Source organism: Rana temporaria, chromosome 13 (assembly GCF_905171775.1).
Source record: "Rana temporaria chromosome 13, aRanTem1.1, whole genome shotgun sequence".
NCBI lineage: Eukaryota > Metazoa > Chordata > Amphibia > Anura > Ranidae > Rana > Rana temporaria.
In genome coordinates this window covers 40420164-40448125 of record NC_053501.1, presented here as the reverse complement: position 1 = coordinate 40448125, position 27962 = coordinate 40420164, and the positions used below count along the sequence as shown (strand labels likewise).

General features: G+C 44.1%; 1 protein-coding gene across 1 annotated transcript in view; it reads right to left on the bottom strand.

Moving 5' to 3' along the window:
- Positions 1-3922: 3922 nt before the first annotated feature.
- KIAA0586 (KIAA0586 ortholog) overlaps positions 3923-27962 on the bottom strand; it is a 198372-nt gene continuing 174332 nt past the window's right edge. The window contains 1 exon segment of the mRNA XM_040331961.1: positions 3923-5544. Within this exon segment, the coding sequence (XP_040187895.1) occupies positions 5426-5544 (119 nt within the window). The 3' untranslated portion in view covers positions 3923-5425.

The following is a 27962-nucleotide window of genomic DNA, read 5'->3' as shown; positions in this document are numbered from 1 at the left end:
TTTTCCCGGCGTATAGTTGCCCCTGCTATATGGTGGCATAAGTGCGGCGTAACAATGTTAAGTTTGGCCGTCGTTCCCGCGTCGAAATGTGAAAATTTTGCGTCGTTTGCGTAACTCGTCCGTGAATGGGGCTGGACGTAATTTACGTCCACGTCAAAACCAATATGTCCTTGCGGCGTATTAGGAGCAATGCACACTGGGAGATTTCCACGGACAACGTCAATCACGTCGTGTCACAGTACATTTACATAAAACACGCCCCCCTGATCCAAATTTGAATTAGGTGGGCTTACGCCGGCCGATTTACGCTATGCCGCCACAACTTACGGAGCAAGTGCTTTGAGAATACAGTACTTGCCCGTCTAAGTTTCGGCGGCGTAACGTAAATCGGATAGACTGTGCAAAGAATACCCAACCACAGGAAAAGGGGGGGGGGTCAGCATTTTTTTCTTGCACATGATTGGATGATGGAGGTCAGCAGAGCTTCCCCTCATTTACAAAACTCTGAAGTTAATGCACTTAGAGAGAGTACAGTCTATTTGCCTTTAGTGAATCAATCCCAATACATGGCCAAAAGTGTGTGACCAAATGGCCATCTCATCAGTATGAAGTTGTTGGACATCCCATTTATATAGAGTTTCTACCCCTTGTGGAAGTAACAGACCCTAGTCTTCTCTTAAAGCTGTTGTGCCCAATCAATCAATGAAGAATTTGTGAGGTCAGGTACTTGTGTTGGATGAAAAGATCTGGCTCAATTTATCTCAAATGTGTTCAGGATGGTTGAGGTCAGGCTGAAGTTCCTACACACTAAATTTATCAAACCATGACTTCATAAATAGATAGGATTTTGCTCACGGGTTACAGCCATGCTGGAACAGAATAAAACCTGTTGCCACAATGCAGGAAGTGCATAAATGTTGAAAAAAAATTGTATGCTGTAACATTAAAGTAGAACTATGGCCCTCAATTAAAAAATATATGCTGCAGCACTTTGAACACTTCAGCTTCGGAAGAATTGGCTATAAAAATGCACTGATTACTGTAAAAATGACACTGGCAGTGAAAGGGGGTTGACCACTAGGTGGCGCTGTAGGGGTTAAGTGTGACCTGGTGAGTGATTCTTACTGTAGGGGGGATGGGCTGTGTATGACATGACACTAATCTTCACTCCGATTACACGGAGCAGGAATCACTGTCCTGTCACTAGGCAGAGCGGGGAGATGCTTGTTTCCATTAGCATCTCCCCGCTCTATCTCTCCACGAGACGATCGTGGTTATCCCCGCGGCGATCGAGTCCACGGGACCCACGGTTGGGCTCACGGCAGGGTCGCAAGCTTCGCGCGATCACACGGCGGCATCTTAAAGGGGACGTACCTGTACGCCCATATGCCTGTCCGTGCCATTCTGCTGACGTAAATAGGCGTGCAGCGGTCCTTAAGCGGTTAAAGTATAACTAACTATGGCCCTCATTTAAAAATATATATGCTGCAGCACTTTAAGCAGAACTTGTGAACAGGCAGAAGAGACATGCATTGTTTCTCGTGCAATAAAATACACTTACCTGTCTGTTCGCAATACCCTGTAGAATGTACACCAAGCTGCACATGTGCATGTAGATCGTTACATAGTTAGGTTGAAAAAAGTCCATCTAGTTCAACCAATTAGCAAAAAACAAACACACGCCATGCTGTATACACAATCATATACCCACAGTTGATCCAGAGCAGTGGTCTCCAAACTGCTGCTCGAGGGGCCGAATGCAGCCCTTTGCTTGCCTTTATCTGGCCCTTGGGTTAATATTCCTCCCACTGACAGCAACAATGGGGCACAATTTCTCCCATTGATGCCAACGATGAGGCACTATTCCTCAAACCGACACCAATGATTGGGCACTATTCATCCCACTGACAAAGATGGGGAATTATTCCTCCTCCTAATACCAATGATATATCCCTCTGAGGAGGCCATGTGACCCTGTGGGGCCAATCTGTCGTAACACTGAGGCGCGCATTGTGAGCATAACTTGGAAATACTGTCTGATTGTCTTATACCCGCATGCTTTTTACAGTTTGGTGCTCTAAGCACCAGGAAAATGTGAGTGTTTTTATACTTATAGCCAGATTTAGGTACAGTTACGACGGCGTATCAGTAGATATGCTGTCGTAACTCCGAATCCGCGCCGTCGTATCTGTAAGCGGTATGCTCAAATTGAGATACGCTTCTCTGTTGCTAAGATACGACCGGCGTAAATCTCCTACGCCGTCGTATCTTAGGGTGCATATTTACGCTGGCCGCTAGGTGGCGCTTCCATTGATTTCCGCGTCGAATATGCAAATTAGCTAGATACGCCGATTCACGAACGTACGTACGCCCGTCGCAATTATTGATGCCGTTTACGTAAGACATACGCCGGCATAAAGATAAAACTGCTCTCTAGGTGGCGCAGCCCATGCAAGGTATGGACGTCGGAACAAGCGTATCTTTTTACGTTGTTTACGTAAGTCGTACGCGAATAGGGCTGTGTGTAAGTTACGTTCACGTCGTAGGCAGTGTTCGACGTATCTAAGGCACTCTATCCGACGCATGCGCACTGGTATACGTTCAAAACGTCATTTACGTGGGGTCATGCCCGCCTAAAGTTAGGCACATCTACGTGAATCCAGCTATTAGTGTTTAATAAACCGGTTATTTAAAAAAATAAAGCACTATGTCCAGCTTTCTCTCTTTATGATTTGGCCATTTTGAGAGAAGTGTAAGAGAAGAACGATTCTAATCTCAAGATCGCCAGCTAAGGAGTCAAACAGTATAAAACAGATCCCCAGAGAGGGACAAAAGTGTATATAGACCATTGGTTGGTCTTATTCCCCAGGTGAGGGTACATCGGATGAGGGGATTATCACTAATGCATGTGGATGACTGGCGCACATAGTGGTGAACACTAATTATGGAAGCAGTCCTTTGCATATGTGAACACAAGCCTGTTTTTTTATTACAGATTGAGCCTATGTAAGTGAATTTATACCAAAGGACACTTTATGGACTTATGCACTATTTGTTTTGCTGACGTTCTATATGGCTTGATATGATATGCAGAGTTTGAAAATTGCTATACAAACATATGTAAAGGGACACTAGCCCAAATGGCATTTGGGAGCGCGGCCCCACATTCTAATACAATTTTGCACATTGATGCGGGTTTAGACAAAAAGAAAAAAAAAGCCAGTTTTACATATTAAGATACAATAGAATGGGGATTTGGCTCAGTCGGGGAAGGTAAAGGAAGTTGATTTGTTTACTTTTAAACATGTGCAAATATCGTCTTCAAACTACCGCCCCACCTTTTGGGCAACTTCTGCTATTGTTGTCCGATGTTTAGCATTGGTTCTGAGCATGCATGTTTGTACTGATGTTTGGACGAATTTGCGTACACACGATCAGATAAACGTAACAGATTTATTGCCCAACAATTGGTGAGCATGAACAGCCAACTTTTGCTGTCGTTAATTCAGCCAATAATTGTCTGATGGAGCATACACACGGTTGGGTTATCCGACACAACACGTCCATTAGACAATTATGGCCATAAAGTTGGATCGTGTGTACGAGGCTTTACACCTCCACTGGAGACTCTCTAGGAACTAAAGGGGCTTCTTATCACATTTATGGACCAGTACGAAGGCTCAGCAAACAGCTTAAAGCTCAATTTTTATAGGAAAAGTTATCAACATATCTTAAGCTGCCTTTAACTGTATCTACTGATAATTTTCCCATGCATTCTTTACTGAAGGTATGTCCCTCCTATGTTTGCACTTTTTTTCATCAAATGTGCAAATCGCATTCAGTATGAATCGCCCAGGTTGTGAAATTTTTATATTAAGCTTTTGAACAGTACTAAATACTCAAATGTAAAAGATAAAACGTGTGGATTTCTAGATTTTAATGTACATCTGTATAAATTCAGTATTTCAAAATATAAATTATAAATCTTATTTACACATCATAAAAACAAATGCATTTTGCTGATGTAAACATGAAAAATAAATCATGGTCATGAATTTCCATACATTCATAAGGCATTTCTTCAAGTCTAACAAATCTCAACTAGTAGAATATATTGTTACCTTTTAAGTTCTTTATATCTGATAAACCAAGTGCAACAAGTTGTTGAAAACCTAAAATGTGATGAACAGCTAAAACTTTATTTTTATTCATATGATTTAAAAAGTATACCTAAAGCCAAATGTTGTCTATAGAGTATGGAATGGTAAAAATCTCTGTTTTTTCCCCCTGTGTACAGTGTCCTATCCTGAGACACAAGAATTAATAGGAAATCTCTCCAAAGTGGAGAAAATGTCTTGGATTTCTCATTACTTCCTGTCACATTGATATTAGTCACCAGGGCAGAAGGAAATTCTCCCCATGGGGAGACACAATTTAAATAAAAAAACGTTTTAGATTTACATTTTGTGAGAAAAAAAAACATCTGTATTAAAATAATTTACAAAAAAAGTGATTTCATGAGATGCCTTGCGCCTGTGTTAATTAAGGTAAACTCTGACGTATGAAAGAGTCAGGTCTGCTGAACAAGGCTTCCAGAGGGCTCGGCTGATAGAGAACCATGTTGCACAACACTAATAAAGTCTCTGCAGGGCTCCATTATGGGAGAACAGTAGTGTATACTCATATTAAAAATTTTGGAAAACATTTCACACATTAAAAATTTAGTACTGGAAAGTTCTACTTTCATGAGACCAAGAACACAGCTGCCAAAAAGGGCAACAAGCGTGAAAAGGTTTATGGAGCCTCATAGCAAAAAAGCTCTAAAGGGGTATATAAACCCCAAAAAATATGAAAAGACGTGGTGGTCGCATTTGTTTTCTTTTTTCAGGCTTTATTTTTCTTTATATTAATCTGGCGATCCTACCAGTAACACACTTTTTGTCCTAGGATGACAACTCTCATTCACCTTGTTATATACGGTGTAGAAGAGTTGTCACCCTAGACTGCTGTTAGGACTTGGGCTATGAACATCTTCTCCTCTCCTCATCTCAATTACATAAGGAGAACGTATATTGAAGTTCACAAAAGATAGCTTGATAACATTTCTAAAAATTTCAGATCGACACACAAGAAGTTAAGACCAATCAGACTTAAATAATGCTCAATGTTCCAACTGTACCACACCTTTTTGGGCCCAATATCAATGGGCAATAAAGAACCACTGAGTAGATAGTTTCACTTCTCTTAAGAGTCGCTCCCTATATGGCCCAGATTCACTCTCATTTGCTAGTAAGGTAGAGACACTAATCTTCTGGTTAGAGAGGGGTTGACTCCAGCGAGTAGGTGATTTGTTGATGTATCTGGTGAGCCGACTGTTGAGCTTTAACCATAGATTTGGCCTTGCATCCAGCATCTTATTCATGTTTCAAAAACTATCGGCGTCAGAAGAATCAGATTTGACAAAAGATGTTTTGACTTCCTCGTCAGCTTCACCCATAGTAGGCAGGGTCACCGGGATGTTTTTAGTAGGCCTGGATGCTTCTCCTGGAGGAAAACAAGAAGCAGAAAGTAATGAAAAGAAAACATAATTTGCTCTGTGGAAATATGCCAGAACAACACACTTGATGACCTGAACACAGCCAGTGAGGGCCTGGGAAGGTCAAAGGTCAGAGGACGGCTGGCCCAGAGTATACGAGCCATGAACTGTAAAGGGTTTAATCATCGGCAAAGCTAGGGCTTGGGTACACATTGGAATACCTATGTCTGGATAGGGCTTGGGTACACATTGGAATACCTATGTCTGGCCATTACATTTACCACGAGCAGAAAGCAAGGAGATTTTTTACGCCCCAATTAAAGTAATTTTATGGAGCGTCTTCACTTCACTTCTCTTTACAGATGTACACAGACCTCTTATTGTCTCAAAGATACCAACCAGTGCTACATTCACACTTTAATCTGATAACATCATACCAGAATTAATGACCTTTGCATGCTACATAGGTTTCCCTATTATGTTTTTATTACTATTTTATTACCATTATGTTAAAGCGGGAGTTCACCCGAAAAAAAAAATTTAACAGTAGATTGAGGCTCACTTTGTCAAGGGGAATCGGGTAGTTTTTTTTAAATCGAAGCAGTACTTACCGTTTTAGAGAGCAATCTTCTCCGCCGCTTCCGGGTATGGTCTTCGGGACTGGGCGTTCCTATTTGATTGACAGGCTTCCGACGGTCGCATACATCCACGTCATGAGTAGCCGAACGTCGGTGCGGCTCTATACTGCGCACCGATGTTCGGCTACTTTTGAAAAATTGTGACGCGATGTATGCGACCGTCGGAAGCCTGTCAATCAAGTAGGAACGCCCAGTCCCGCAGCCCATACTCGGAAGCGGCGAAGAAGATGCATCTCTAAAACAGTAAGTACGGCTTCGATTGTAAAAAAAACACTCGATTCCCCTTGACAAAACGAGCCTAAATTTAATGTTAAATAAAAAGGTTTTTGGGTGAACCTCCACTTTAACCCCAGAAGGATTTACCCCCGTAATGACAGGCCTTTTTTTGCGATACGGCATTTGCGTTACTTTAACTGACAATTGTGCGGTCCTGTGACGCTGTTCCCATATAATATTGATGTCCCTTTTTTTCACACAAATAGAGCTTTCTTTTGGTGGTATTTGATCACCTCTGTATTTTTTATTTTTTGCGTTATAAACAAAAATGTTTTGCATGCACGGTCCTTCCAAGTGCTCCTTGCTGCCAAGACCAGTTATAATTGAGGGCAGTGGCCATCTGTTTGTACTGTTCGAAAAGCATTTTAAGAAGGAGGTTAGCTATGGCGCCCTCACACTTTTCTTAGGAATCATTTGCGATAACCAGGCCCATTCTGAAAGGAAACTTGTGCCAAGACAAATATGTTGGCCGTCATTAGTAAACTCTCATTCTGTTAATGTTAACTGTCCAAATGCCATGCCGATGCAACGACTTCAATTATTTTATGTCAATGAGCTGAAACAGATCAAAGATGCAGATTAGAGTTTCTGAATATATTTTACCTTCATCTAGTCAGAGAGAACTAGGCAGCGAACATGTTCAGACGTAGGTCATTAAAGCGGTGGTTCACCCTAAATAACACGTTTCTACCATTAAATCCAGCATACTAGCGCGAGCTACAGTATGCCTTTCTTTTATTTTTTGCCGCCGTACCCACAGTTTAATCCCGTAGTGAAGTTCCAGACTCCCCGCGGGGAATGGGCGTTCCTATGCAGAGGGAAGATGATTGACGGCCGGCTATGGCGCTTCATGCTTCCCGAAAATAGCCGAAATAGGACTTGCCTCTTCACGGCGCTATACGGCGCCTGCGCACAGACTAGGAGCTGACTGCACAGGCGCTGTAAAGAGGCAAGTCCTATTTCGGCTATTTTCGGGAAGCGTGACACGCCATAGCCGGCCGTCAATCATCTTCCCTCTGCATAGGAACGCCCATTCCCCGCGGGGAGTCTGAAACTTCATTACGGGATTAAACTGAGTACGGCGCCCAAAAAATAAAAGAAAGGCATACTGTAGCTCGCGCTAGTATGCTTGATGGCATGCTAGAATTTTTTTTTTTTTAGGGTGAACCCCCGCTTTAATGATGTCTCTCAGTACAGGTTTTTTTTGTTTGTGTTCCAGTTAGGTCAAGGCTGGTGATGGACTCAGAAGGGAGTATATTGTGGCTGTAGAAGGATCTTTGTGAAAACGTGCAAAATCACTTTGGCCAAAATTGACATGATTATGTAAAGCGCATAAAGCCTCATACACATGGTCGGACTTCAAACAAACTTTTACGTGGATTTTTGTTTGAAGTGCGTTAGCCATGAACTTGGTATGCATACACACGGCAGAACTATTTCAGCAAACTTTCCCAAAATCACATAGTTTTTCAGCTCTTTACCACCACCCTTGGTCAACTTCTGTATTGTTGTCTGATCTTTTGCATTGGTTCCGAGCATGCGTGTTTGCACTTTGGACTTAAAGGGTCACTAAAAGGAAAAACATTTTTTGCCTAAAATTAATGTCTGCAAGGTAGACAGACAGAATAGTGTAATGATTTTGTTAAAAAACAAGTAAATAACTATTAAATTCCTTCATCTATATCACCTCTGGCGTTCTAGTTTCTGTTCTCTCATTCACTTCCTGGTTTGCATCGCTCGTTCATGTAAGAACTACATTTCCCAGTATAAATTGCGGCACGCCCAGTAATTCACACCTCTTTGAAGTCTCTAACACGTAGACAGCGTCCTGCCGCACAGATGTAGTTCCCAGGAGGGGGTGAGCACGTTACCGACCACCGCAGTAAAGCCTCCCATCACGGTGGTGAGTAACAATCAGACAAGCAGGAAGTGAACAGAACAGAGAAGAAATAGAGCAACTTCTGAGCAAAAACAAACAATGAGGAAGTGAAAAGAGGAATGCTTATTATGATTTTTTTTTTTCCCTTTACAACCCCTTTAATGATAGGAAATCTTATTCTCTACATTCTGGCATAAAAAATAAAAAAAAAAATCGGGTTTACATTCACATTTTAAATTATGTAATCGTAAGTGGTAATTTGTTTTGCTAATATTGAACAAATAAAGTCAGTGATGGACCAATCAAACCTAATGGTGTAATTGTTTTTGGCACACAGAAATATCTCTTGTACTAGATGCTGTGCCTATTGTTGTAACATGAGTATAACAAAGAGCAGTGAAGGTCACCACATGGACAATTTGCTAAATCCACATTCTCCTGTCATCGGGAACACGATCAGTGACGTGTCACAGCAAGCCACGCCCCCCTACAGTAAGAATCACTCCTTAGGGAACACTTAACCCCTACAGCGCCACCTAGTGGTTAACCCCTTCACTGCCAGTGTAATTTTCACAGTAACCAGTGCATTTTTATAGCACTTATCGTTATAAAAATGACAATGGTCCCAGAAATGTGTCAAACGTGTCCAGTGTGTCCGCCATAATGTTACAATCACGATAAAAATCGCTGCTATTACTTTTGTAGACGCTATACTTTTGCGCAAACCAATTAATATGCACTTATTGCGATTTTTATACCAAAAATATGTAGAAGAATATCGGCCTAAACTGAGAAAGAAATTGTGTTTCTTTATATATTTTTGGGGGATATTTATTATAACAAAAAGTAAAAAATATTAAAAAAAAATTACAAAATGGGCGCTCTTTCTTTGTTTTTATCGAAAAAATTTAAACCGCAGAGGTGATCAAATACCACTAAAAGAAATCTCTATTTGTGGGGAAAAAAAGGATGTACATTTTGTTTGTGTACAACATTGCACGTCTGGGGAATTGTCAGCTAAAGCGACGCATTGCCGAATCTCAAAAAGGGCTCTGGTCAGGAAGGGGGTAAATTCTTTTCCGGGGCTGAAATGGTTGATGACAATGTGCTCCTATGTGCTCTGTTATCTCACTTTCCATAAAAATATTTTATGCTGGCACACACATCTCTGAATTTCTTTTGCACTGCAGAGGGGAAGGAACAATAAAAGCATCACAGAGACCCAAGCCTATATAAACCGTGCACAACCTATTTAGAGTACTAATCCCACTGTTCGCTGTACAGAGAATGTGGATTTAGCAAACTGTCCATGTGGTGACCTTCACTGCTCTTTGTTGCCACACAGAGTTAATCCAGCTCTGAGCAATCCTCTTTTATTGTTCAGTGAAATAAAACAGACTTACAGAGAAAAACCTTAGTCCGTTCCGCCTCCTTGCTGTGAGTGACAGGTTATTTACATATCTCATGCACTAGCCTGTAGCCTGCATTATTTTTCAATTCCCGCCCCCACTCCTTTTCTGAAGTCATGTGGTTACTTTTCTGGATTTTGACTGGATGTTAGTGATCATAGCAGAATTTATTGTAAGGAATACACAGGAAAAAAATGCATGTTGACAAGGGGAGCGTAGAGGAGGGCGGGGAGTCTACTGACATCACAACTCCACCCACAGAGCTCCAGACAACAGACCCACCCACAGAATCTACAGTTTTTCAGTTCTTATAACAGACAGAGGGGAGACATTTGACAGGTAAGGATACATGCAGGAGGCTTGTATATCCTTATAGATCAGCACTATGGCAGTAGTTTAGAAAGGATGAGAGAGGGTTTACATCCATTTTAAGCTTTAATAGGGTGACACCTTATTGTTTTTAAAAACAAAATAATATCTTTATGGTAAATATGATCACCCAATTGCTTCAAATTTATCTACATAATAAACGCATGCATTTATTATGGACACAATATAATCCTCCCCGTCTCTCCAGTCCTATAATCCTGAGGTACTTTGTCAAAGGTAAAAGGAAGCGGGGGAGTGTTCTTGGTATTAACCGGTACCCGCTCCCACTTCCGGGCTGAGTTCATCGCAAAGAAGTGAGCTGGAAGTTCGGCCCCCTCCTCCTTCCCCGGGCAGCCGGCCCATTCAGAGCGCAGCGCGATTCGCGCATGCCCAGCAGGAAACCAGCTGTGTAGTCGCAAGGCTTCACTGCCGATTTCCCTTAGCCAAGATGGCGGGACAGCTAATTCAAGAATCGGCTGGGGTGAAGACACCACTGGATTTCTGGACAGGCAAGTGCACGAATAGTAAAAGTCATCAGCTACAGTATTTGTACCGGCTGACTTTTAATTTTTGTTAAGGGGGGGGAGGGGGGGCGCAGCTTCGTTTTAACAATTATGCTGCTGCATTGTCACCATGTCACTCTGGCTTCTGATGGAAATACCCATTGTGCTGGCATGGTCCACTGTCGTCACCATTAGGAAGCCTGACCTGATAAAAGCCATGCAGCTATCCCTGGAGTATATGTAGACATTAAGGGCCAGATCCACAAAGAAGTTACGCTGGCGTATCTATTGATACGCCGCGTAACTTCTAGTTTGCTCCGGCGTATCTTGTTTTTTATCCACAAAACAAGATAAGCCTGAAGCTGGGCTAGATCTGACTGGCGTACGTCTTAGTACGCCGTCGAATCTAAGGTGCATATTTACGCTGGCCGCTAGGTGGCGTTTCCGTCGATTTCCACGTCAAGTATGCAAATTAGCTAGATACGGCGATCCACGAACGAAATTGTCCGGCCGGCACATTTTTTTACGTTGTTTCCGTAAGGCTTTTTACGGCGTATAGTTACCCCTGCTATATGAGGCGTATCCTATGTTAAGTATGGACATCGTTCCCGCGTCAAATTTTTAACATTTTACGTCGTTTGCGTAAGTCGTTTGCGAATAGGGCTTTGCGTAGAATGACGTTCACGTCGCAAGCATTGGCTTGTTGCGGGTTAATTTCGAGTATGTGCACTGGGATACCCCCACGGACGGCGCATGCGCCGTTCCGAAAAAACGTCATTTACGTCGGGTCAAGTAAAATTAACATAAAACACGCCCACATCTTTAACATTTGAATTCCGCGCCCATACGCCGGCAGATTTACGATACGCCGCTGTGAATACGACGCTGTGAATACAGCACTTGCCTCTCAAAGTTGCGGCGGCGTAGCGTTACTACGATACGCCGGAATAAAATTACGATCCGCTACGTGGATCTAGCCCTAAATAGCTGCAAATTTCATGCATTGCATTGCAAGGATGTAAAAAAAGGTAAATACAAGTCTTTTAGTTTAAAAAAATTGACAATTGTTTTACGATATACAGAGTTAGAAAATTAAAGCCCTGAACACACGATCGGATATCTGATGGAATCTAATCCGATGGATTTTTTCGTCGGATATCCGATGAAGCTAACTTTCATCAGTCTTGCCTACACACCATCAGTCAAAAATCCGATCGTGCCAAAACGTGGTGACGTACAACACTACAACGTGCCGAAAAAAATGAAGTTCAATGCTTTCGAGCATGCGTCGACTTGATTATGAGCACGCGTGGATTTTTGTCTGATGGACTTCCACACAGACGATCAGATTTTTCTATCGTTTTTTTTATCCATAGAAAAAATTTAAAGCATGTTCTATTTTTTTACACCAATGGAAATAAAATTGATGGGGCCCACACACGATCGGTTTGTCAGATGAAAACAGTCCATCGGTCGGTTTTCAGCGGACAAACCGATCGTGTGTACAGGGCTTAAAGCGGGAGTTCACCCATTTGTAGTTTTTTTTTCTCTTTTCCCCTTAGATTCCTGCTCGTTTTGTCTAGGGGAATCGGCTATTTGTTTTAAAATATGAGCAGTACTTACCCGTTTTCGAGATGCATCTTCTCCGTCGGCTTCCGGGTATGGGTCTTCGGGAGCGGGCGTTCCTTCTTGATTGACAGTCTTCCGAGAGGCTTCCGATGGTCGCATCCATCGTGTCACTCGTAGCCGAAAGAAGCCGAAAGTCGGTGCGGCTCTATACTGCGCCTGCGCACCGACGTTCGGCTTCTTTCGGAAAATCGTGACGCGATGGATGCGACCGTCGGAAGCCTCTCGGAAGACTGTCAATCAAGAAGGAACGCCCAGTCCCGCAGCCCATACCCGGAAGCGGCGGAGAAGATGCATCTCGTAAACGGGTAAGTACGGATCATATTTTAAAACAAATAGCCGATTCCCCTAGACAAAACGAGCATGAAGCGAAGGGGAAAATGTGTTCGCTGTGGGTGAACCTCCGCTTTAAATGTCGTTCAGTTAGGGGTTTCGTCTCCCTACTTTATGGCTGCAATTGCATTTTAAAATCAGCTCCAGCTGCTACTAGCGTGTGCTTTTACCACATAATTAGGTCACCTGATACTCCATATAAAATGAAGGAGGCATGGCTAATTTGACTAAAGCAACAAAGAATCAGTTACTGTAGATCTCCTTTTTCGAGTTAACAACTACAGCAATCAGCATCCATTGTCAGCGGACTGCTTGAGGTACACGTTCCTCCCCATACACTGACCAAGCAGCCACTTAGTTCTTGAGGTGACAATGACAATTTGCAGAGGACTGTGTCCTTAAATGTCTGGCTAGGATCACTGGCAACGGCTCCAATGCCAGACGCTGACTGCTTCTCACCCACTGCACGGTTGGCGGAGGTGGGGAGGGGGGACAATCTGACGGCCTTTCTTTCCTCCATCTACATTCATATTCGCTTGATGTTGCCAAGAAACACGAGACTATTTTGGATTGTGAACCGTTTCCTGCATTGTGTTTATAATTACAGCTGGTGTGCACACTACAGAGGTTCTAATAAAAAGGAAAAACTTTTATAGCGGCTTTAAAGCTTTTGTTTTCTTGTGAAAGGGGAAAGTGCTTCTCCACATGAAGAACAAACCGATGCATGCAACTCCGCCGCACCGAGCCATGGAGAGTCTGGCTACCATATAAGGAGAAGGCAACAGCATCGTTTACCGGCTTCGTACACACTGTCCTGATCACACCGCGTATACTAAATCTTAGAACTTTCCCCGCTTGTGCCATGTTACAGATCTGTTATTTATGGTTACTGGGAACAGGTTATAGAACGTTCACACATATGGGCTTATTTAAAGTGAAGATGAACTGGACTCCTAAAAACATGAGCTGCCAGCAGAATTTCAAAGTGTCTAAAGACATTTTTCTTTAAAGGGGTTTGTTTTTTATTTTCTAAATCGGTTCCTTTAACCACTTAAGCCCCGGACCTTTAGGCAGCTAAATGCCCAGGCCAGGTTTTGCGATTCGGCACTGCGTCGCTTTAACTGACAATTGCGCGGTCGTGCGACGTGGCTCCCAAACAAAATTGGCGTCCTTTTTTCCCCACAAATAGAGCTTTCTTTTGGTGGTATTTGATCACCTCTGCGGTTTTTATTTTTTGCGCTATAAACAAAAATAGAGCGACAATTTTGAAAAAAATATTTTTTACTTTTTGTTATAATAAATATCGCCCAAAAACATATCTAAATTTTTTTTTTCCCTCAGTTTAGGCCGATACGTATTCTTCGACCTATTTTTAGTAAAAAAAAAATCGCAATAAGCGTTTATCGATTGGTTTGCGCAAAATTTATAGCATTTACAAAATAGGGGATAGTTTTATTGCATTTTTATTAATTTTTTTTTTTTTTACTAATGGCGGCGATCAGTGATTTTTTTCGTGACTGCGACATTATGGCGGACACTTCGGACAATTTTGACACATTTTTGGGACCATTGTCATTTTCACAGCAAAAAATGCATTTAAATTGCATTGTTTATTGTGAAAATGACAGTTGCAGTTTGGGAGTTAACCACAGGGGGCGCTGTATGAGTTAGGGTTCACCTAGTGTGTGTTTACAACTGTAGGGGGGTGTGGTTGTAGGACTGACGTTATCGATCGAGTCTCCCTTATAAAAGGGATCACTCGATCGATACGCCGCCACAGTGAAGCACAGGGAAGCCGTGTTTACATATGGCTCTCCCCGTTCTTCAGCTCCGGGGAGCGATCGCGACGGAGCGGCTATAAACAAATAGCCGCACCGTCGTCCCGGATCGCTCCCCAAGGGAACTCGACCGCCGCATGTAGCGGGGGGGGTCCCGATCAGACCCCCCACCCGCTAGAAGGCAAGGACATACATGTACGCCCATTTGCCTGTACGTGCCATTCTGTGGACGTACATATACATGCGGCGGTCGGGAAGTGGTTAAAGGGGTTTGTTTTTTATTTTCTAAATCGGTTCCTTTAACCACTTAAGACCCGGACCTTTAGGCAGCTAAAGGACCTGACCAGTTTTTGCGATTCGGCACTGTGTCGCTTTAACAAACAATTGCGCGGTCGTGCGACGTGGCTCCCAAACAAAATTGGCGTCCTTTTTTCCCCACAAATAGAGCTTTCTTTTGGTGGTATTTGATCACCTCTGCGGTTTTTATTTTTTGCGCTATAAACAAAAATAGAGCGTCAATTTTGAAAAAAAATCGATGGGCCAGATTCACAGAAGGGATACGACGGCGTATCTCCTGATACACCGTCGTATCTCCTGTCCTATCTATGCGGCTGATTCATAGAATCAGTTCCGCATAGATAGCCCTAAGATCCGACAGGTGTAATTGACTTACACCGTCGGATCTTAGGATGCAATACTTCGGCCGCCGCTGGGTGGAGTTTGCGTCGTTTTCCAGCGTCGGGTATGTAAATGAGCTTTTACGGCGATCCACGAAGGTTTTCGCGTTCGTTACGTCGTCGCTAGTCGTTTTTTCCCGTCGCAAAGTTAAGCCTGCTTTAACATGGCTTAACTTTAGATGAGCCATGTTAAAGTATGGCCGTCGTTCCCGGGTCGAATTTTAAATTTTTTTTTTTGCGCAAGACGTCCGGGAATACGAAAGTACAATACGCACGTCGCCGTTCAAAAAAATGACGTCACTTCGCGCAAAGCACGGCGGGAATTTCAAAACGGAGCATGCGCAGTACGTCCGGCGCTGGAGCGCGCCTAATTTAAATGGTACACGTCCCATTTGAATTAGGTGGGCTTGCGCCGGACGCCTTTACGTTACACCGCCGTAAGTTTACACGCAAGTGCTTGGTGAATCAGGCACTTGCGCTGAAAACTTTTGGCGGTGTAACGTACAGATGATACGTTACGCCGCCGCACTTATATGTGAATCTGGCCCTATATTTTTTACTTTTTGCTATAATAAATACCCCCAAAAAAGATCTAAAAAAAAAATTATTTTCCTCAGTTTAGGCCGATACGTATTCTTCTACCTATTTTTGGTAAAAAAAAAAAAAAAAAAAAATCGCAATAAGCGTTTATCGATTGGTTTGCGCAAAATTTATAGCGTTTACAAAACAGGGGATAGTTTTATTGCATGTTTATTAATAATTTTTTTTTTACTACTAATGGCGGCGATCAGCGATTTTTTTCGTGACCGCGACATTATAGAAAACCGATCAATGACGTCACAAGACCAGCCCCGCCCCCTACAGTTAGAAACACACATGAGGTCACACTTTACCCCTTCAGCGCCCCCTAGTGGTTAACTCCCAAACTGCAATTGTCATTTTCACAGTAAACCATGCATTTTTATAGCACTTTTTGCTGTGAAAATGGTCCCAAAAATGTGTCAAAATTGTCCGATGTGTTAACCCCCTAGTGGTTAACTCCCAAACTGCAATTGTCATTTTTACAGTAAACCATACATTTTTATAGCACTTTTTGCTGTGAAAATGGTCCCAAAAATATGTCAAAATTGTCCGATGTGTCCGCCATTTTCACAGCAAAAAGTGCTATAAAAATGCATGGTTTACTGTGAAAATTACAATTGCAGTTTGGGCGTTAACCACTAGGGGGCGCTGAAGGGGTTAAGTGTGACCTCATATGTGTTTCTAACTGTAGGGGGGCGGGGCTGGTCTTGTGATGTCAGTGATCGTGTTTCCCTATATCAGGGAACACACGATCAATGACAGTGCTACTGTGAAGAACGGGGAAGGTGTGTTTACACACACACACCTCTCCCCGTTCTTCAGCTCCGGAGGACCGATCGCAGGACACCGGCAGCAATCGGGTCCGCAGGTCCCGCGGACGTGGTTACGGAGCTTCGGACCGGGTCGCGTGCGTGCGTGCGCGACCCCACGGCTGGGCTGAAAGGGCCACGTACAGGTACGTAGATGTGCCCAGCCGTGCCATTCTGCCGACGTATATCGGCGTGAAGGGGTCCTTAAGTGGTTAAAGGAACCTATTTAGAAAATAAAAAACAAACCTTTACAGCCCCTTTAAGTTTTGGATGTAGTTAGGAAGAGTTAGAATCTTTGTCAGGTTTTATCGCGGTCAGTGTCCCCAACTGAGGAAATTTCTGTTGATCCTGGTGCATAAGGAGGAGCCAAGGATGGCCGTATTAGGTCAATGATGTCCCCAGCAGGTATGGAAGTGGGGCAGGGAATTCCACAGAAGAATCTGATTGGGCTTGTGGGATCCCATTATGTCATAGTTTCCCGCAAGTACGGCAGTAACCTTAGCTCATCTCTACTGGTAACCTTGGTCAAGAACTGAAGAGAAATCCTCCCAATGGGAGGAAAAAGGATTGACAGGGATACAGGCATAATCAAATATTTTTCAAATACAAGTGGCATGTGTATTCTCAGATATGGAATAAATTCGGAAAGATCCTAGATCCAGCCATGTGGCACTTATTTGGCTGGTGTTAGCTAGCGGGAATCCCTGCATGTGCTGCCAGTGATACTGCAAACACGGCATCCCTTTAGAAGTTAATGGACCCTGCTTGTCTAAGCCAGTCACTGCCATGGGTACTATGCCAAATACAGTATCCCCAACATCACTACAGATTTGAAATCTATGGGGCACTGCTCACCCAAGCACCCCCCTAGATCCAGCCATGTGGCACTTACTTGGCTGGTGCTAGCTAGCGGGAGTCCCTGCATGTGCTGCCAGTGATATTGCAAACACGGCATCCCATCAGACGTTCCTGGGCCCTACGCCGGCCACCGCAGCGGGTGCTATGCCAAACATGGCATACCCAGCATCCTTCCCGATGTGAACATTCATAGCCGCAAGTTTACAATTTGGGCCACATGCATTACCCTTTTGGGCCACATGCGGCCCACGGGTTGGACACCCCTGTCATGTGAGTCGCAACTTTGAGTCTGCTGGAGCTGCTGACATCACATTCAAGGTGGCTCTCTGAGGCCTTTTGGATGTCTACACATGGAAGGCTTACACAGAAAAATAAAAAGCCCACAATATGAACATAATCTTATGGGAAGGTTTTTGTTGAAAATGAATGGTCTGGTGATGGGGTCTCTTTAAAATAAAAACCACATTTTGTATATCCCTCTTTTGTCTGCAATACTGGTAGACTTCCCAATTAATTATTCAGCAGTCACATACAGCTTACTGCAGACCTGATGGTGCCACTCTAATAGCATATCCAAATCTTTGAGCTAGTTATTACAATTTTCATCTCCTCTAGTCCGAGTTCCTCTATTTCCAGCTTGCCAGTGACGCTATGCCGGCTCAGCAGAGGTCCGAAATATTAAATTGCTCGGCATAGCCGTTGGCGTCACACAAACCACTTAACATTACAATGACTGTAATTTCTGATAATCTCTCCGTAGTTCTGTTCTGAAAATAAGTGGCTAAATTGTGTAATGGGCAATGCAGGGGGGCTTGCTCGTATTGGAGGAAGTAAAAATCCGCAGCTTCTTTTCACTGCAGGTGATGTTCCATCAACAACGCCTTTTACAGACTATCATTAGCAATACCAAAATGATCGTAGAGTGGGCGAAGGTTAAAAAATACCCAGCTAGACATCCATTTCTAATGTTAAATTCATAAAATGATTAGAAGTTATCAGAAAACTTGTTTTCTATTATAGCGTACAAGACACGGGTACTATGGGCCAGATTCTCAGAGGAGATACGACGGCGTATCTCCAGATACGCCGTCGTATCTCTGAGTCCGGCCAGTCGTATCTATGCGCCTGATTCTTAGAATCAGTTACGCATAGATATCTATTAGATCCGACAGGCGTAAGTCTCTTACGCCGTCGGATCGTAACTGCATATTTACGCTGGCCGCTAGGGGCGTGTACGCTTATTTACGCGTCGAAATATGTAAATCAGCTAGATACGCGAATTCACGAACGTACGCAGTACAGTTACCCTGTTTACGTTAGGCTTTTCCCGGCATATAGTTACCCCTGCTATATGGTGGCGTAAGTGCGGCGTACCAATGTTAAGTATGGCCGTCGTTCCCGCGTCGAAATTTGAAAAAGTTACGTCGTTTGCGTAAGTCGTCCGTGAATGGGGCTGGACGTCATTTACGTTCTTGTCGAAACCAATGACGTCCTTGCGGCGTACTTTGGAGCAATGCACACTGGGAAATTCCACGGACGGCGCATGCGCCGTTCGGGAAAAACTTTCACGGCGATCTGTGATTGGCTGTGTCCAAGGGACACGGCCAGCACAGAAGTTCCCCGCTGCGCGCTCGGGAACGCGGAAAGGGGCGGACGTCAAATAATGGCGCCCCAGAGAAGTAGAACCACCCTGCGGCCGTATATAGTCGTACGGCCGTCGGGAAGTGGTTAAAAAAATTGACAATTGTTCCTGCGTCGAAATTTGAAAAAGTTACGTCGTTTGCGTAAGTCGTCTGTGAATGGGGCTGGACGTCATTTACGTTCACGTCGAAACCAATGACGTCCTTGCGGCGTACTTTGGAGCAATGCACACTGGGAAATTCCACGGACGGCGCATGCACCGTTCGGGAAAAACGTCAATCACGTCGGGTCAAGCCTGATTTACATAACACACGCCCACCTCTTCACAATTTGAATTAGGTGGGCTTACGCCGGCCTATTTACGCTACGCCGCCGCAACTTTTTTTTGAGAATACGGCACTTGCCTGTAAAAGTTGCGGAGGCGTAACGTAAATAGGATACGTTACGCCCACACAAAGTTACGCCAATCTACGTGAATCTACCCCTATAACTATAGATAATGGGGTGGATTCAAGAAGCAATTGCGCCTGTGTAACCATAGGTTACACAGCGCAATTGCTTACTTGCCCCGGCGTAACAAGTGCTCCTGATTCAGGAACCTCGTTACGCCGACTGCAGCCTAAGATCTGCGCGGCATAAGGCTCTTATGCCCGCATATCTTAGGCTGCATTCTTGCGATGGCCGCTAGGTGGCGTTCCCGTTGTGCTCAGCGTATAGTATGCAAATTGCATACTAACACCGATTCACAACGTTGCGCGAGCCCTGCGTACGCAATTTACATTGTTTCCGTACGGCGGTTTTTGCGTAAGGCTGCCCCTGCTATTAGCAGGGGCAGCCAATGTTACGTATACCCGTCGTTCCCGCGTTGCGAAATTTGAAATTTACGTAGTTTGCCTAAGTGATTCGTGAATGGCGCTGGACGCCATTCACGTTCACTTTGAAGCAAATGACGTCCTTGCGACGTCATTTGCCGCAATGCACGTCGGGAACGTTTCCCGATGGAGCATGCGCTCTACGATCATCGCGGGAACGCGCCTAATTTAAATGATTCCCGCCCCCTACGGGATCATTTAAATTGCCCGCGCTTGCGGAGCTTCTGCTCCGTGAATCAAAGGCAGCGGAGCAAATTTGCGGGGGCGCAGGGCAAAAACGGTGCCCTGCGCCTCCGTAAATAATGCGCAATTCTACCTCAATCCGGGCCAATGATAACTGTAGAGCACGGATAAAGGCATTTTGTTTGCATTGAAGCATTAGAAGCCAACGTAGTACTGGTTGCTTCCCCCTTTTACCCAGTTCTAGCTTCCTTTCTCCTATAAACCTCAGGGTCCTCATACGGCTCACAGCCAGGGAGCACAGATCAATAATAAAAGGGCACCAGTCAATGGAATCTTCCGTTTTGTTGCTTGTCCAGGGTACTTTGAGTGACTTGTAAAGGATTTACAGTTCATCCTCCAAACTACTAATAGGTAAGCCTTTCCTGTCTTGACCAGAGATGATTCTATTAGATTCACAAACAGTACTAGATCCTGTCCATCCTGAATGGCACCCCCATTGAGCCCGGGTAAACAATAGGTTGTTATGCTGCAATGAACACACACAATCAATAAACAAAGCTTTATTTTTCTAGGTGCGCAGTCAGGCCGGAGCATGTCAATATGGACAAGGCATTAGAAAAAGTGTAGTCAGTTCTGGGCATGTAAAAAGGTAAATAAGACACGGGGTGGGTTTTCAGACCTATCCAATAACACAGTGAGCTATTGCCATCCTCTACACCAGGGATATGCAATTAGCGGACCTCCAGCCTCATCATGCCCATCATGCCTCTGCCCCTGGGTGTCATGCTTGTGGCTGTCAGAGTCTGGCTATGCCTCATGGGACTTGTAGTTCTGCAACAGCTGGAGGTCCGCTAATTGCCTATCCCTGCTCTACACCCTTCATAAGAAGACAAGACATTGGTTCCACAGTTTTTTCTTTACAAATACATAGGGCCAGATTCACAGTAGAAATACGCCGGCGTATCTACTGATACTTCGGCGTATTTTCAAATTTGCTGCGTCGTATCTTTAGTTTGAATCCTCAAACCAAGATACGTCGACTGCTGGCTTCCATCCGACAGGCGTACAGCTTCGTACGCCTTCGGATCGTAGGTGTAATACTTCGGCGCCCGCTGGGTGGAGTTTGCGCCGTTTTCCGCGTCGGGTATGCTAATTAGCTGTTTACGGCGATCCACGAACGTACGCGCGTTCGTCGCATTCTCTTACATCGTCGCTAGTCGGCTTTTCCCGGCGTATAGTTACGGCTGCTATTTCATGGCTTATATTTAGACTTGCCATGTTAAAGTATGGCCGTCGTTCCCGCGTAAAATTTTAAATTTTTTTTTTTCGTCCGTGAATAGGAAAGGACGTAACACACGTCGCCGTTCAAAAAATTACGTCGGTACGACGTCATTTTGCGCAAAGCACGGCGGGAAATTTCAAAACGGAGCATGCGCAGTACGTTCAGCGCGGGAACGTGCCTAATTTAAATGATACACGCCCCATTTGAATTAGGCGGGCTTGCGCCGGACGGATTTACGCTACGCCGCCGCAAGTTTACAGGCAAATGCTTTGTGAATCAAGCACTTGCCCGTAAAACTTGCGGCGGTGTAACGTAAATGCGATACGTTACCCTGCCGCAATTGTATGTGAATCTGGCCCATAGCTCCCAACTGTCCCTGATTTCGAGGGACTGTCACCAATTTGGAAAAATGTCCCAATGTCCCTCATTCCTCCTCATTTTTACTCTGATCTATATAGTGTATATAAAATGCACTATTTATCTTTAACCGCTTGCCGCCCGCCGCACGCAGATATACATCTGCAGCATGGCACGGGCAGGCAAAAGGAAGTACCTGTACGTCCCCTTTAAGAAGCGGTTGTTATTGCCCGGGCATGCCCGCCGCGATCTCTGTGAGCCTCATGGAGAGATAGAATGGGGAGAGGTTAGTGTAAACACAACATCTCCCCGTTCCGCCCAGTGACACTGTCACTGATCATGTTCCCTGTCATTGGGAACACGATCCGTGACGTGTCACAGCAAGCCACGCCCCTCCTACAGTAAGAATCACTCCTTAGGGAACACTTGACCCCTACAGCGCCACCTAGTGGTTAAGCCCTTCACTGCCAGGGTAATTTTCACAGTAACCGATGCATTTTTATAGCACTTATCGCTATAAAAATGACAATGGTCCCAGAAATGTGTCAAAAGTGTCCGATGTGTCCGCCATAATGTTGCAGTCACGATAAAAATTGCAGATCGCCATTACTAGCAAAAAAAAAATATATATTAATAAAAACGCTATAAAATTATCCCCTATTTTGTAGACGATATAACTTTTGCGCAAACCAATCAATAAACGCTTATTGAGATTTTTTTTACTAAAAATAAGTAGAAGAATGCGTATTGGCCTAAACTGAGGAAAAAAAAATTTTTTTCATATCTTTTTGAGGGATATTTATTGTCGCAAAAAGTAAAAAATATTGCATTTTTTTCAAAACTATGGCTCTATTTTTGTTTATAGCGCAAAAAATAAAAACCGCAAAGGTGATCAAATACCACCAAAAGAAAGCTCTATTTGTGTAAAAAAAAAAAAAAAAAAAGAAGAACGTCAATTTTGTTTGGGAGCCACGTCGCACGACCGCGCAATTGCCAGTTTAAGCGACGCAGTGCCGAATCGCAAAAAGGGGCCTGGTCCTTTAGCTGAATGGCCCGGGGCTTAAGTGGTTAAAAAAAGTTTCCTCGTGCTAAACGTTTCATCCAATTTCTAAATTGCTGCATTTGTAAATAACAAAAGCCAATATAAAGGAATAGTAGTGGTAAAAAGTACTTGTGGGTTTACCCAATCTTTTTTTTTTTTTTTTATACAATTCTCCTTTAACCGCTTTAATACAGGGTATTTTCACCCCCTTCCTGCCCAGACCAATTTTTAGTTTTCATCGCTGTCGCACTTTGAATGACAATTGCGCGGTCATACAACACTGTACATAAATGAAATCTTTATGAGTTTTTTTCCCCCCACAAATAGATCTTTCGTTTGGTGGTATTTGAAAAAAAACACAATATTTTTTTACTTTTTGATTTAATAAATATCACAATTTAAAAAAATAAAAATAAATTTTTTTCCCCTCAGTTTAGACCCATAAATATTCTACATATTTTTGGTAAAAAAAAAATGGCAATAAGCGTTTATTGATTGGTCTGCTCAAAAGTTATAGCGTCTACAAAATAAGGGATAGATTTTTGGCATTTTTTTTTTTCACTAGTAATGGAGGCGATCTGCGATATTTATTGTAACCGTGACATTGCGATGAACACTTTTGACACGTTTTTGGGACCATTCACATTAATACAGCGATTAGTGCTACAAAAATGCACCGATTACTGTGGGAGCCTAGGTTCACACTGCTGCGAATTCAAAATCGCGGTAAAATGCGTGGCAAAATCGCGGCCGCGAAATCGCGGTAAAATCACACATTTTACCGCGATTTCGCGGCCGCGATTTTGCCACGATTTCGGCCGTAATTTAATGTAAATCGCGGCCCGAAATCGCAAAAAGTAGTACAGGAACTACTTTTTGAAATCGCAGATGCGGCGTCGCACTGATTAGGACAGTGCCATTGCCGACAATTGCCGCCGATTTGAGATGCGATTTGACATGTCAAATCGCATCTCAAATCGTTCCAAATCGTACCCAGTGTGAACCAGGGCTCAATGTGACTGGCAGGAAAGGGGTTAACACTAGGGGGCAATCAAGGGGTTAAATATGTTCCCTAGTGAGTTATTCTAGCTGTAGGGGGAGGGGATTCACAAGGGGAGGAGACCGATCTGTGTTCCTCTGTACTGGGAACACACATCGGTCTCCTCTCCTCTGACAGGACATGGATCTGTGTGTTTACACACACAGATCCACGGTCCTGCCGTGATTGCGGGTAATCGCTGGTGCTCGGCGGACATCGCGGCTGCCGGGCACGCGCAACGGGTCTCGAGCAATATGGCGGGCGTGAGCCCCCTGGAAAGCCCAGGACGTCATATGACGTCCCCCCGGAGAGAGGGAGGGTTCCTGCCGACATCATTTTACAATGACTCGGTAAGGAAGGGGTTAAGGGAGGCGTGACAGGGAGTGTGTCCTATGCCTACATACTTTTGCTAATAGGTGTCCCTCATTCGAATTTCAGGAAGTTGGGAGGTATGCAAATATATAATTTGGTGAACTGTAAATGAATGCTTTCATTGCTGCCAGCTTTGCCCTGATAATTTGGCCTCTTACATGCTATGGGCTGACAGCATGCATAATACGTTTCGGGGTCTGTCCTATAAGGCTGCAGGACCCCCTAACCCCATCTGGACGGTGCTGATCACATGCACTCTCCCAAAGCAGTACACACCAAACTGAGCATGTGCAGCTGGTCCCCTGGCCTCTTTTCTATCAGTAGATGGTTCGGGGACTGTGGAAGAAGGGGGGGGGACGGGACAGAGAAGACAGGATCAACCGCCCTCTTTACACAATGCAGAGGATAAACTCCTTAGGTTCCACAGTGAGTATAACAAGCATGTTTTAGTGCATACATATTGATTTTACAGTTGTGGGTTTAGTAACACTTTAATATGTGCAGTCTGGAGGAAAGAAGAGGAAGGGGAGACACGTCTGAAAACTTTCAACACATTAAGGGTGTGAATAAGGGAATAAGTCAAGTTCAAGAACACAAGGACATGACCTCAAACTAGCAGGAAGAACATTCAAACGCAATCTTAGAAAGTATTATTTTACTGAAAGAGTAGTTAATGCTTGAATTCCTGCAGAGGTTGTGAGTCAGTCAACAGTAAGTTGATTCTAACATATCTGGAGCAAACATAGATCTATACTCACAAAAAAAGAATAAATGGGGTAGACTCAATGGATCACTTGGTCTTTTTTGTGTCATTACTATTCTGTTTCTTTGACATACTTGCATTACAGTCAAACCCCTTATTTTCCTTGTGTTCTGGCTCTTTTACAGCATTTGCGTAGATCCGGTTTTATATGAAACTTGGCTTTCATACATGGAGTAGAGAAATGCAGAGCAAGAATTATGTCTGAAGACTGAAAACTCAAAATTTCCAGTTAATTGCCATATTCCATGTCTTGTCCAGCTTCTGACTGACCACACAGATGAAATGGCTGCCATCGCAGGTCTATAGATACACTATATTGTCAAAAGTATTGGGACACCTGCCTTTACAAGCACACGGGGCCAGATTCACAGAAGAGATACAACAGCGTATCTCTGAGTGTATCTATGCGGCTGATTCATAGAATCAGTTACGCATAGATAGCCCTAAGAGCCGACAGATCTTAGGATGCAATACTTCGGCCGCCGCTGGGTGGAGTTTGCGTCGTTTTCCAGCGTCGGGTATGCAAATGAGGTTTTACGGCGATCCACAAAGGTTTTCGTGTTCGTTACGTCGTCGCTAGTAATTTTTTCCCGTCGCAAAGTTACGGCTGCTTTAACATGGCTTAACTTTAGATGAGCCATGTTAAAGTATGGCCGTCGTTCCCGGGTCAAATTTAAATTTTTTTTTTTATTTGCGTAAGACGTCCGGGAATACGGAAGTACGTTACGCACGTCGCCGTTCAAAAAATGACGTCACTTCGCGCAAAGCACGGCGGGAATGTCAAAACGGAGCATGCGCAGTATGTCCGGCGCGGGAGCGCGTCTAATTTAAATGGTACACGCCCCATTTGAATTGGGCGGGCTTGCGCCGGACGTCTTTACGATACACCGCCGTAAGTTTACACGCAAGTGCTTGGTGAATCAGGCAATTGCACTGAAAACTTGCGGCGGTGTAACGTAAACACGATACGTTACGCCGCCGGAGTTTTCTGTGAATCTGGCCCACATAAACTTTAATGGCATCCCAGTCTTAGTCTGTAGGGTTCAATATTGAGTTGGTCCACCCTTTACAGCTATAAAAGCTTCAACTCTTCTGGGAAGACTGTCCACAAGGTTTAGGAGTGTGTCTATGGGACCATTCTTCCAGAAGCTCATTTGTGAGGTCAGGCTCTGTTGTGGACCAGAAGGCCTGGCTAGCAGTCTGCGCTCTAATTCATCCCAAAGGTGTTCTATTGGGTTGAGCTCAGGACTCTGGGCAGGCCAGCCAAGTTCCTCCAGCCAAAACTCATTCATCCATGTCTTTATGGACCTTGCATTGTACAATGGTCCAAATCATTTGGTGGAGGGGAGGTTATGGTGTGGGGTTGTTCTTCAGGGGTTGGGTTGGCCCCTTAGTTCCAGTAAAGGGAATCCTTAAGGCGTCAGCATACCAAGACATTTTGTACAATTTCATACTCTCAACTTTGTGGGAACAGGGTCGTGATGGCCCCTTCATATTCCAACATGACCACACACCAGTGCACAAAGCAAGGTCCATAAAGACATGGATGAGTGAGTTCGGGTAGGAGGAACTTGATTGGCCTGCACAGAGTCCTGACCTCAACCCGACAGAACACCTTTGGGATGAATTAGAGCAGAGACTGCAAGACAGGCCTTCTTGTCCACATCAGAGCTTGACCTCACAAATATGCTTCTGGAAGAATGGTCAAACATTCCTATAGACGCACTCCTAAAACCTTGTGGACAGCCTTCCCAGAAGAGTTGAAGCGGTTATGGCTGCAAGGGGTGGGCCAACTCAATATTGAACCCTACGGACTAAGACTGGGATGCCATTAAAGTTCATATGCGCATAAAGGCAGGTGTCACAATACTTTTGACTTTTAGTGTATGTCTTGTGGAGGATAGTCAGTCACTGAATGCCACACACACACACGGCTGTGCTCACATAAAAACACAATTAAATACATTTAAAAGTGAATTTGCTAGTACCTCATTGAGAGCTGCCACCATCCTATGATGTCACTGTTTCAACAGCTGCTTCTAGGTTTCTTAGATCATAAAAACCTAATTCTTGCGGGATTTCGAAGGCCTTCAGCGCCAAGTGTTTGAAGTCAGGGTGCTGAAAGCCTTTTCAGGAAAAATACTCCCAAATCAAGTGAATATAATCCTACATGGACTGCCCTATCTTCTTCATGCCAAGTGGGTGTAGGGGGAGAGTTAGGGCCATTCAGTAGCCTGTGTCTGCAGTTACATTCTCTGGTTGGAATATAGATTTCAGTTTCAGCGATTACTTTTGAAAACATATGAAATATTAAAGAATTGCAATAAATGTAGAACTGATAATGCATTAGCATGTTTTAGTGATGGGAGATATGGTTTGAATCTTATGTACTATGGGCCAGATTCACAAACTAGATACGACGGCGTATCTCTGTTTCTATCTATGCGACTGATTCATAGAATCAGTTACGCATAGCTAGCCCTAAGATCCGACAGGTGTAATTGAATTACACTGTCGGATCTTAAACATGCAATTCTAGGCCGGCCGCTAGGTGGCGAGGCCATTGCGGCCGGCGTAGAATATGCAAATGAAGACTTACGGCGATCCCCGAACGTCCCGTCGATCTAAATCTACGTTGTTTCCGTCGAGTTACACCGCGTAAAACTAGGGCTGAGCCCTAGTTGTCTTAAGCCATGGTAAGTATGGCCGTCGTACCCGCATCGAAATTTAAACATCAACGTCGTTTGCGTAAGACGTCCGTGAATGGCGCTGGACGCCATTTACGTTAATGTCTAAGCAAATGACGTCGGTGCGACGTCAGTTAGCGCAATGCACGTCGGGTAATTTACCCGACGGAGCATGCGCAGTACGTCCGGCGCGGGAGTCAGTAAACTGGGTCAGTAAACGGCAAAAAAGGCCAGTTTCAAAAGGGGCTTGAGCTTGTATAGTAGCAGTGTGAACAGCAAGCTTTGACAAAGCATTTGCAGAGCTTTCAGCAAACTTTGTTGAACCTTTTAAAGTACTATTTAACTCCAGTTTGTAAATGAACAGATTCCAATGGGAGAGCTGTTGTCCACTTTATGCAAGGCCTCAGCACTTCTAGAAGCTTGTTGAAAGCCTGCCAGCAGCTTGCTTAAA